General features: G+C 41.5%; 1 protein-coding gene across 1 annotated transcript in view; it reads left to right on the forward strand.

The window, feature by feature from the left end:
• Positions 1 to 12,580, forward strand: part of PLB1 (phospholipase B1) — a 223,176-nt gene that overhangs the window by 111,807 nt on the left and 98,789 nt on the right. Inside the window, exons 26-33 of the mRNA XM_069071811.1 lie at positions 2,067 to 2,132; positions 3,983 to 4,083; positions 5,756 to 5,837; positions 7,082 to 7,186; positions 7,289 to 7,384; positions 9,302 to 9,373; positions 11,599 to 11,697; positions 12,260 to 12,320. Of these exons, the coding sequence (XP_068927912.1) occupies positions 2,067 to 2,132; positions 3,983 to 4,083; positions 5,756 to 5,837; positions 7,082 to 7,186; positions 7,289 to 7,384; positions 9,302 to 9,373; positions 11,599 to 11,697; positions 12,260 to 12,320 (682 nt within the window). The remainder of the gene's footprint in view (positions 1 to 2,066; positions 2,133 to 3,982; positions 4,084 to 5,755; positions 5,838 to 7,081; positions 7,187 to 7,288; positions 7,385 to 9,301; positions 9,374 to 11,598; positions 11,698 to 12,259; positions 12,321 to 12,580) is intronic.

Genomic DNA, 12,580 nt, shown 5'->3' on the forward strand with positions numbered 1-12,580 from the left:
GGCAACAGGAGCTTCAGCTTAGTACCTCACAAGTACTATCCATTTCATTGTCATTATTTCCTTTTAATTTAACCAAAATTTGCTTCTCTATAACCAAAGCCATAAACCAGTATCAGCTATGCCTTTTGGCACAGCATGGAGATTTGGGTACTAGACTCAGAGTAAGGAAGAACTAGATTCAAATCCCACCTATTGCCTATATGTGGCTATGGTCAGTCACTTAGCCTTTCTCAGCCTCATTTTCTTAATCTGTAAAATGAGATTATTCTCTGTAATATCTGTATCACAGGGTTATTGAGATGTTCAAATGAGATAATAATAGAGTATCCCTAAAGTCTTGGCGTAGTTCTAAGCTCAGAAAGTTTTAAATGGCTCTAAATTTTACGTGTATCTCCTGAATCCAGCTCTAAGAGCTTTAAGCTCTGAATTCAAGTCATATCTCTGAAACATTCTTGCGTGTGACCCTGAGCAAGTCCCTTGACCTCACAGGTCTAGGTATTTTCCTTAGATGACAAATTGCAGAGAAAATCATGATCTGCCTTTGTAGAGGAAGTTTCCTCATCTAAAAGTTCTCTATATCAGTGAAATAGTGGGTCTAGTTCCTTTCCCTATGTGTTATTATTGGGGTAACTAGCTGGCAGATTGGATTGAGTAGCAGGCCTGGAGGTAGGAGAATCTGAGTTCAAATCTGACCTCAGATCATTACTAGCTGCATGACCCTGTGCAAGGACACTTAAACCCTGTTTGCCTCAGTTTCCATATCTGTCAAGTGACCTCTGGAAGGCAATGGCAAACCATTCCAGTATCTTTGCCAAGAAAACCTCAAATGGAGTCACGAAAAGTGAGATACAACTGAACACCACCAAATCATTATTATTAAATACATTTCCCTTGTATAAATGAGTGTATGTGCATTTATTAAGTACCTACAATGTGCTGATCACTGTGCTAGGCTCTGGGAATACAGACACATACACACAAACACGACAAGACCGGTAGTTATTATTATTACATATACTAATTATTATTATTACATGTCCTGATAGCCCTTCACCTATTTGAAGGCAACTACCATGTATGTCTGTTTGTATAAGTGTATGCATATGTATGCATATATGGGCATATGTCATGTCTATACATGTGTATTTACTTGTATAATATATATGTACAGGTATATATACATCTGCATGTGTCTATAGAAATTTTATTCAAACATTTTTCAGTCATGTTTGACTCTTTTATGACCTCATTTTGGGGTTTTCTTGTCAAAGACACTGAGTGGTTTGCTATTTCCTTCTCTAGCTGATTTTACAGATGAAGAAACTGAGGCAAAGAGAGTTAAGTGACTTGCCCAGGGTCACACAGCTAATAAGTGTCTGAAGTGGGGTTTGAACTTGGGAAGAAAAGCCTTCCCCATTCTAAATCCAGTGTGCTATCCACTATACCACCTACTACCCATACATATGCATATGTTATTTAGTTATGTCTAGCTCTTGTGACCCTAGTTGGGCTTTTCTTGGCAAAGATACTAGAATGTTTTGCCATTTCCTTCTGCTCAATTTCCAGATGAGGTCATGTATATGTATGTGTATTCTCTAGACTAAATTACACTTATTTCAATCATTCCTATGACATATTTTTGAGATTCCTCACCATCTTGTCTACCTTCCTCTGCCTGTCACTTTCCTTCCCTTGGCTTGAAAGGCCCATTATCAGAGTCATTAGGAGGCTGTAGAATAGGTTGTATATAGTTCAAGTGAAATAGATTACCTGAGAGACCCTAGTCTTCTTTTCCTTTTCTGTTAGCGCAGCAGGAGAATCTGCTAAGGGATGAGCTCCTTGATACCTTAGGGTCAGAGGACAGGCGAGTTTCAGTGGGGAAGCATAATTGAATGCTGACAAGCCCTGGGTCACAAGTAGGGTTGGAGGGGTTGAAAGTTGTGCCTGTGCTAACCTGTACCTACTCAGGGCTTGGATGATGGGAAAGAAGGGAATGCTGGAAAAGAAAAGTGGATATTGAAAACTTGTAGATATATCCAGAGTTAAGAAATTTCTTGTTTCCACAGGTTCGTTATTCTCCTCAGAACTTCTCAGAAAACATTGGGAAGGCTCTGGATATCCTCCATGAAGAGGTATGGAATCCACAATTTATATCCTCTATGAACTTCTGCCTTCCCTCTGTTGATTAATACCAGCCCAGCCTACCCATTCCTACAATGTACTACAATGGAAAGAAAGCTGACTTTGGAGGAAGAACACCTGGGTTCTATTTCAGGATTCTAGTCTACCATTTATAGGTGACCTTGGGGAAGTCACCTAATGTCTCTGAGCCTCAATTTTCTAGTGTAGGCTCTCATTACCTCACGCCTGTACTGTGGCAATAACTTGCTGGCCAGTCTTCCTGATAATAAGTCTCTTGCCACAAGTGGTCTTCCTAAAGTACACATCAACCATGTCATCCCCCTACTCAATAACCTCCATTGGCTCCCTATTGACCCTAGGACCAAAGATAAAACCCTCCATTTGCTTTCCAAAGCCCATCATAACTGGCCTACCCCGTACCACTTTCTAGTCTTAGACATGCTCCCCCTGCTCTCCACGTACTCTTTGATACAGTGACGTTGACTGACCTCCTTTCTATTTCTAGAACCAGATGCTCTGTGTCCTAACTCCAGGTCTTTTCTTTGGCTGTCCACCACGACTTGAATGCTCTTGTTCCTCATTTCCGTTTCTTCCTTCCCTGGCTTCCTTGAAATCCCAGCTCTAAAATCCCACCCTTTTCAGGAAGGCTTCCCGATTCTTCTTAATTCCAGCCCTTTCCCTCTGCTGATTATTTATAATTTGTCTTGTAGGTAGTTTATTTTATATTATGTGCATAGCTTTTTGCATGTTCTGTTTTAAGAGCAAAGATTGTCTTATTTTGATTCTCTAGTACTTAGCACTATGTGCCTGGTGCGTAGTAGGAGCTTAATCGATTTTTGTTAACTGACTCATTGACATCAGTAAATGACAAGGGTGGACCAGGTGTGACTCTCATGGTTCATTGTAGCTCTATTCTATTTTGGCCCATGACTCGAGTAGTTTTTAATCAGCCGTAATCACACCTCTGATAAACTTCACTGGCTACAAAGCTGCCACGTAGCATCCTTAAATCATTACCACCAATAACAAGACCTCTAAAGTGGTGCCAAACCATTTCCCCTGGGAGCCAAAAGTAATGGCTGTCACAAAGTCACAGAGGATAAAGTGGAGAGAGAAGAAGAAAAGCAATAGATTCAGGGTGGTTAAAGGTCTTTGTCCTCTAAAGTGCTATCAAACCTTTTCCCCTGGGAGCCAAAACTAATGACTGTCACAAAGTTACTGAGGATAAAAGTAGGAAAGTGGAGAGAGAAGGATAGAAGTAATAAGTTCAGGGTGGTTAAAGGTCATTGGCCTCTGAAATGAGAAGCACGTCCAAGGCAAGTCAGACCTCCAATATCTTGCCATCTACACAGCTCCTCAGAGTCCTTGTGCATCTGAGTCAAGAGGATTGTGTTTGAATCCTAGCCCTCATACTTAGTAGCTGTATAACCATGGACAAGGCTTTTTAACTTCTCTAAGCCTTGGTTTCTTCATCTATAAAATGGGAATAGTATTTATACTACCTATCTTACAATGTTGTTGTGATATAATGGAGGGAGCTAGCAGGTATAGTGATTAGACAGCAGGACCTGGAGTCAGGAAGCCCTGTGTGAATCCTGCTTTAGATACTTAGTAGCCATAAGTCCTTGGATAAGTCACTTGACTATGCCCTCTCAGTTTTCTCAGCTGTATAATGAGGATAATAATAGCATCTGTCTTATAGGGCTATTGTGGTGACCTAATGACCTAGTATATTCAAAGTGCATTGCAGACCTTAATGCCATATACAGATGTTATGGCTATTGTTGTTACATGAACATGCATTATCACCATCATTGTTATTATTCTACACATTGGGCAGGTTCCTCGAGCCTTTGTGAATCTAGTAACTGTGCTAACAATCAGCAGCCTGAGGGAGTTATACCAAGAGAACACAATCTACTGTCCAAGGCTGATACTCAGGTATGGAGCACTGTTCCCCAAAGACTAGGGCTATGAGAGATTCAACCCCACGAAGAAAAGTGGCCTTGATTATTTAGAAAGGCCAATAGAATAACCTGAATGTTGGCCATGTAGTCCTGAGGCAGCTTCCCCCACTTTTTTTTAACTGAAAGGTGATTTGGGAATGAGGGAAGTGTCCCTGAAGCATACACCCAAGGTGCTAGTCCCAGCAATGAACAACTGTAGCTGTCTCCACCCAGTTTCTGCTGTGATTCATACTAAAGCATCTGCTCTGTATTCAATCGAGAAATATGTATTTGTTGCCTAGAATGGGATATTCAAGGAGGACTAGCCCCTCTGGTGTGAGGGCCACGCAGACCTTTTCAGGGCTGGTCATCCTTCTTTGTTGTCTAGCTGGCACCGAACTCTCACCTGTGGCTCCAAGAAGCTGTAGCATGTGCAGCATCAACCCCAATGCAAACCTCAGCAGACGGGCTAAACCAATTCAAGGGTCACTGGCAGGCCATAAACCCTCAGTGGGTTAGGGGAATGTAGACTTTCCCCAGGGGCATGGAGGAATGAGAACAATTGCATCCTGGGCCATCTCCAGTCATCTTGACTTTTGTCTTGACACTGGACTTTAATGACTCAGGAAAAGAGAGTGAGGCAGATGACTTTGCCCAGCTCTGCCTGACTTAAATTCAGTTCGTGTGTAAGGGAAGACATCATCCTGTGATGTCATTTGTCCCCTTTGGAAATGAAGGATAAACAACATTCAATGCCCACAAGATGCCAGGTACTGTGCTAGGAAGCTAGAGATAAAGAGTCCCCCCCCCAAAAAAAAACCTGCCCTCAAGGAGCTTGCACTCGATCGGGGAAAACATATAAGCACATACAAAATATATAGAAAGAAAAGAACACAAAGCATTAAAATCCATGGGAGAGTGGGCTTGATTGTCTGCCCGTGGCAGAAGGACCCAGTGAATGCCCATTCTCCGTTCCATGGAGGCCCATCCAGCTGGTAAGTCTGTGCGCCTCGTGATACTTATTAAGGTAAAAAAATAAACAAGGCTGAAGCCTCTGAGCCCCCCACAGGGAGCAGTTTCAGGGGCTGTTCCTCTCAGGACGGAATCCTAAAATTGGATAGGATCCTTTGAAGTCATTCTTTCCATTTTTATTCTGAATTCAAACTATGCTAACACTGCTTCCCAACCTTTTCTCACGATTGCCATTACAAATGTTTAAAGAGTAGAGACCATAACACTCATGGATGCAAAGTCCTGCTTGGTATCTAATCACAATATTTCCTCACTGGAAATGGGAAGGAGGGCTATGGATCTGCTCACCATTCTTCATACAATAACCATTCCATACTTAGAATTTGTCAGATTTTCACCATGACCTCAGACCTCCTCTGTGATATACTCCCATCATTCCTTCTGTCTCCCACCTCCTCTTGTTAGTGTGTTGCCCAAATCTTTTGATATATCTTTGCCTCCCATTCTAGAACCAAGTACAGAAATGCCTCTTGTCCCAGCTCCCTCAGACACCCAAACTCAAAGGGATTTCTTTCCTGAGCCCCTGTGCCCTGTTTGGTTGAGCTTTTAGTGAAAGCTGCTCCCTCTCCTACAGCCACCCAAATTCTAAGTTATGTGTTGGGTGGGGTGGGGGGCTCTTGGGTTCCAACCTGCAGGTCCATGTGTCCATGTGTGCTGCAGTTTGAAGACAATTCTGCAGAACTTGCCATACTCATTGAATTGAATAAACAATACCAGGTAAGATGGAAGAGAGACGGGTTGGCTTAAGGGATTTAATGTGAAGGCATTTGCCAATTCTGAACTGTTCTCAAAGAGTCCTTTTAATGCTGAAGGAAATTTGACTTTGGCTCAGGATGTAAATATTGCAGACTAGTGTGCTGTTTGGATAGAAAGCTTATTGATTCTGAAAGTTGGAAGGCATCTTGATGCACTCAGTCCCAGCCCCTTAGTTTTTACAGCATCTAAAGTGAAGGGTTAGATAGAAGTAGTGACTTACCAAAAGTTCAAGGCAAAACTGGGATCAGAACCAAGATCTTGGTCCTGGTCTGGGATTTGTCCCATTGCCCAGTCCTACTATGCCTCTGGACAGTTGACACATCACCTGCTGAGACTTGTGATTACTGTGCAAAAAAGGTACATTGAAGCCTGTCTGAATTTCAGCATCACAGACTCATTGATTTAAAACTTGAAAGGCCCATAGTGGGAAAATCATCATCCCAAGGTCACAACCTTGGGAAATGGCAGAGCTGGAATGTGGTGATTGCTCGTCCAAGGATTCTACATCTAAGAGTCTGTTTGATGGAAAGAAATATTTCCAGCTGCCCATGGGAATAGGTCATGGGGATATTTTGTACCAATGAAGGATAGAGGGAGCACAGATCAAGGAAATGCATAGAAAATACAAGAATTACTTAAACCCATAGCTTTTGCCTGCTCTCATACTAAGCCTCTCATCAGAGAACTTAAATAGAGTTCAAAATCAGCCTCAGATACTTAGTAGCTTTTTGACCCTGGGCAAGTCCCTTAAACCCGATTGCCTCAAAAAAAAAAACAAAACCAAGTAGCCAGGTTGTGTTATCTAATCCCTCCCTTTTTTATACACAATTATATGAAAGACATATGTGATCATAAGGTGTTGGGGACTGAAGTAGGAGGCACAGACTATGCAAATGAACACTGAATAATTGAACTTTTAAGTGCAGCTATGTGGTGCAGTGGATAGAGTTCTAGGCCTGGGCCTGGAGTCAGGAAAACCAGAGTTCAAATCCAGCCTTTGATACTTCTAAATTCAAGGTTTCTGAGTCTTATTTTTTTTGAGGCAAAATAAAGGAAATTTGGGGGGGTAGACCTACAACCTGACCAGAGGGTTGTTCCCGGGGATATCTGGGAAAATCCCTTCTGGCTCTTGTTTTATTTAGTTTTAGTTTTTATTCTAATCTCTCACTCTTCCCACCTCCTTTCGCCCCCCCCCCCCCCTTTAGGAGGCAACTCACCAGCTGGTTGACAGTGGGAGATATGATACTAAGGAGGATTTCACAGTGGTTTTGCAGCCATTTATGGAGCAAGTGCCCATGCCAAAGACCCCGGTAAAGAAAAAGAACTTAAAATGCTTTTCTTGTCTTTTTTGTCTCTAGTGAGCCTGGTCACATGATTTCCCTGACCCTTAATTTTCTTCTTTCTGTGACTAGGAGGGGTTGCCTGACAGCTCTTTCTTTGCCCCAGATTGTTTCCATTTTCACAGGAAGACCCATGCACGTGCAGCCAGGGCCCTCTGGAACAACATGGTAAGATGGACCAGCTCTCCTCTAATGAGAACATTCTTCATGCTTACCTTGAAGGCTCATCATCTGTGGCCTAAAAACCATAGAGATAAGTGAAGGCAGTAAATCAATGGAATGATTCATTTTCTTTGCTCCCACCTACCCTTTCCACTCCAATTCACAATCCTGACCTTTTTGCCCCAATTGGTTCTATATTTAGTTAGGTTGCAAAAAATACACTGTATAGATATAGGATTGAAGAGTTGTGGCTAGACAACTGTTGGTATCAAAAAGATCATAGCATTTTAGCCAGGGGGCATTGGGGCCCAGTTTGAATTGGCCAGTGAAAATTCATTATTAAATTTTTAATAGAAGCATTTACAACTCAGAAATCAACTTGGTTTATTGGGCTTTTAAAAAAATTGTCGGGGCGGCCAGGTAGCACAGCGAGTAAGAGCACCGGCTCCAGTGTCGGGATGACCTGGAGATCGAATCCCGGGCTCAGACACTTAGCACCCACCCAGAAACACCTGGCCGTGTAACCTTAAGCAAGTTACTTAACCCTGATTGCTTAAAAAAATTGTCTAGTGTTACCAACTTTTGGAGAAAATGTTAATATCATATATTAAAATTTAAAATGTATCATGCACACATTTCTTCCACCCCAAGAGTTGGTTGTTAAACATTTACCAGCGCTCCCCTTTTTTTAGTAACCTACAAGATCCAGGGGCAGCTAGGTGGCGCAGTGAGTAAAGCGCTGGCCCTGGAGTCAGGAGGACCTGAGTTTGGATCCAGCCTCAGACACTTAACACATAAAAAAAACTAGCCATGTAACCTTGGGCAAGTTACTTAACCCAAATTGTCCTCGCCAACCCCCCCCCCACAAAAAAAGATCCAGGAGACAACAATTACATGACCAAAAAAACAGCTATTGAAATCTTAGGTCATATCTATAGAAGTTTAGTAGGATATGAAATGAGGGAGATAACAGTCTTGTCTTATTCTTCCCTGATCAGACGGACCACTTCTGCAGCATTATGCCCAGTTCTGGGAAGTACATTGACAAACTGCTGTCCATTCAAAGGAGGGTGGCTGGGATGGTGAGAAGCCTATAGATGATGCCTTAAAAGATTCTTTTGGAACTTAGAATGTAAACTTCTTGAAGGCAGGTCTCATTTTGCTTTTGTCTTTGTATCCTAAGCATGTAGCCCAGTACCTGGCAGAGTATAGGTAATACATGCTTGTGGTTTTGTTTTTGTTTTTTTTATCTTTTGGAGGGCAATTGGGGTTAAGTGACTTGCCCAAAGTCACACAGCTAGTAAGTATGTCAAGTGTCTGAGGCTGGATTTGAACTGAGGTCCTCCTGACCCTGAGGCTGGTACTCTATTCACTGCGCCACCTAGTGCCCATGCTTGTTGTTGTTTATTTTTTTAATCTTTATTTTAAGGGACAGGTCTAAGGGTGGGGAGAAACCCAGTAGGAAATTTTGGCAATATAAAGAAAAAATTTTTAAATGCTTGTTGATCGATTGTCATAGAACAGGTGTTTAATACATGCTTGTTGACTGATTGATCAGTTAAAGCAACTGTGAGAATTTAACCTGGAAAAAAATAGATTTTAGGAAACAAAATATGAGAGATACTTTTAAGTATTTGAAGAAGTATCATCCCAAAGATGAAAGTAAGCCTATTTTGCTTGGCCCCAGAAAACAAAGCTGGAAAATGAGATTTCATTCCTATTATTTAAGAGTTCTTCAAAAGGTAGGTTTCAAAAATGGTAATGATTTCCCCTTCACTAGAGGTCTTCTAGCAGAGGCTGAATGACACCTTGGTGATGTTGCAGAGGGCATTTACATTGATGTGTACATTGGATTTGATAACCTCTTAAGGTCTGTCTGTTCTTGCCAGGTCTAAGCATTTGTGATTCTGTTTCTTCATTTAGCTGGAACCAGTTGGACAGAAGAATAATGACGCTAAATTAGAAAACCTTACTGATATAATATGCCCTAGTCAGGTAATGTGATTTTGCTGAAATTTGTCTCTCCAGACCTAACCTTTACTTAGATAACTTTTGACCATGCTTCATTCCATAACCACCCCTTCTGATTCTCCACCGCTTTGTGTCCCATAGCACTTTGGATAACTTCCAAGGTCCCAACTTGAAGACCCTATGAAACTCTGGTTAAGTTGGTCTCAAGCACAATGGCTATTCATCTAACTCTCTCAGCACTATAGCACATAGTAGATGAGATCTTGGCAACTTTTCAAAAGGGAATGCCAGACCCTATGCAACTGGGGGCATGGGCATGTCAGGATGATCTCAGGTCAGTCACTGACTCTCCCAAGCCCAGGTGGGAATGAGGGCTAAGCAGAGGTTGCAAATTTTCAGCAGGGAAGGCTTGATTCAGCAGGACAAGCACCATGAGCTCACTCATAATTCTCAAGATGGAATCAGGTCTTATGGACTAGAGAGAGGATTGTGCTATTAGGAGCACATCCAAGAGCCGATCCGCATCTTATATAAGGATGGGGTTTTTTGGAGCACCAAAGGAAGTTGGAGGAATTGTTGAAGCCAGTCTCTTCCTCTACTGTGGCATCTTCTCTAGCCACATACTACATGATTGGTTGGAGTTCTTGTAATGCCCTCCAAAGTCCTCTCTTATCTCCAGACCCCTACCTGCCCCTAGCACCACTCTAAGTAACATTGTTCTATTATTATTCCACCCACATTGGGCATAATCTTAAACAACTAATGTGTTTCATGTGGGTACTGTGAAGACATGCTAAGGTGTCCCAGGAAAACAGATCCTCTCTGTTGCCTTCTGAATAAGTGTCAAATCCTTCAGCTATGTATTCAGAGCTCTACAAAACTTGGCAACCCACACATTTCCAGCTTTTTCTCATATTGCTACCATCAATTTACTCTGTGTTCTCACCAAACTGGCCTATTTGTCTTCCCTCATTTAAGCCCTATGCTTTTTTGTTCATGCTGTACTCTTGAATTCCTAACCATTCTTCAAAGCCCAACACAAATGTCTCATCCTTCAGTAAAACTTCCCACTTCTCTCCCTCCCTCAGGCCCTTAAAATAATGACCTTTCTCTTTCAGATCTCAGCTGACACTTTGCTTGTGCTTCTCGTGTATTTGTCATAAATTTTGTATCCTAATTATCACCATACATGTGTATTTACCTATGATTAGCCTGTGGAAGGTCAGTGCAAAGCAGAGAGTGTATTCTTCATTTTATGTTTCCTCCTGTGTCTAGGAGAGGCCTTGCATATGATAAATGCTATTGTTGTTGTTGATGTTACTAGTTATATGACTTATGGCACTTAACCATTCTGAGCCTCAGTTTCCTCATGAGTAAAATGAATATGAATAAGACTTTTGTATGTTTCTCAGCATTATTATAAACAGCAAAGTGAAATAATCTGTTTAATGAGTTCTGTGTCAAAGGGCCATGTAATTTATATGAACTATTTAGAATCTGTCAATGACAGAGGAACATGCAAGTGGTAATAACAGCAGCAACAGCAGTAGAAGTCGCAGTAACACTTGCAGCAGTAGTATTAGAAATTAGCGATATGTATTAATAATATTAGCAATAGCAATTGTAGTTGTACATGCAGTAGAAAAGTATAACAGCAATAGTAGTAATAGTAATAAACAGCAATGCTAGCAGTAGCAGGAATAGTATCTCTGAGCAAAAAATAATAATACATTAGAAGTAACAGTGGTAGCAATAGCATCAATGAGGATAATGGCAGAAGTAACAATAGTAGCACCAAGCAATAGCAATAGAAGCAATTGTAGCAATAAGAGTAATGATAGTATGGATAACATCAATGATGGTGATAGAAGTACCAATAGTAGCACTAAGAAGTATTAGTAATGCATTAATAGCAGCAATAACAGTCATGATAGTAGCAGAAGTAATAACAGTAGTACTAAGAGGTATTAATAGCAATAATAATAATAGTAACTGATAATAGTCACAACAGTAGCAGCAATAGTAATAGCATTGGCAAAAGTGTCATTAGAAGTCACAATAGTAGTAAGATCTATAACGGTACCAATCTAGATACTGAAGAAAGATTCCAAATCTATGATCTTATAACTTTCAAGTGCTATGTGAAAGTCAGCTCTGATTAGGGCGGAAGGTCAAGTCAGAAGGTCTCAGAGGTCAGCCCCCATAGGCTGCTCAGTTTGCTGCAGTTAGCTGACCTTCTCTTTTTGCAGGATCAGCCCTACCTTCGAACTTACAAGAACAGCAATTACACGTATCCAACAGCATCTACAACAACAACAGGGGCAGCACCAACCAGTAGCCCTAATCTGGTATTGCTTTTTTGTTTTTATTTGCTTTAGAAAGTATGTACAGTAGTGATTACCTCCAGCATGCCTGTCTCAGCGGTTTGTAAATGGCATGTGAATGATTTGTACTAGAAATGGCAGAGTGTCATTATCCACTCACCTGCTCATTGAAAAAATCAACAACATGCTCTCCCTTGATTTCAGAGGAACTGAGTTAGGGTCTAGGATTTGGCATTTATTATGTGTGTGACCTTGGACAAGTCAGTTAACTTCTCTGGGCCCCAGTTTTTGTATCTGTAAACTAAGAGGGTTTGCTGCCTTGACCTTGAAGGTACCTTCCAGTTCTCAGTTTGTAATCTCATGATCCTCCAGATGGACTAGGGGAAGCATAAAACAAGGAAGGATTTATCAACCCTTTTGCCCAGTACAACCAATCAAATCCTACTTTTGTCAATACTGGAAGAGCTAATAATCTTTCCCTTTCCAAAAATGGGTAGGAAGCTGTGTGTTATGTTGGGCTGTGCTGATGATGAGTCCTGATCCCTGCCTGTCCTCCATGTCATTCAGCCCACTTTGTTCCCTATAGGGTTATGGGAGTCATCTGGAGTGTGAAGACAGAACCCCTTCTACCTCTCTCCCCACCTCAGGTAAGTACCTCAGGAAATAGGGGCTTGAATGCTTGATTCTTCAGTCCTCAATTACTGTTTTAATTAAATCTTTTGCCAACTTGTATCATTGGAGAGGACCTGAATGTTTGATAGACCCCCATAGCTTTGCTGTGCTCAGCATGGCTGTCCTCAGCCCACCTTTATTTGCTTGGTTAGCGCACTTCCCAAGGCTTTTAAGGCCCATGGCAGCTGGGCTCCATTTTCTTTTCAGCCATTTAGGTTAGATCCCAAATAGGAGT

This window comes from Petaurus breviceps, unplaced genomic scaffold, assembly GCF_028583685.1.
Source record: "Petaurus breviceps papuanus isolate PSGF00001 unplaced genomic scaffold, PetGlider_PUasm1.0 90845, whole genome shotgun sequence".
Taxonomy (NCBI): domain Eukaryota; kingdom Metazoa; phylum Chordata; class Mammalia; order Diprotodontia; family Petauridae; genus Petaurus; species Petaurus breviceps.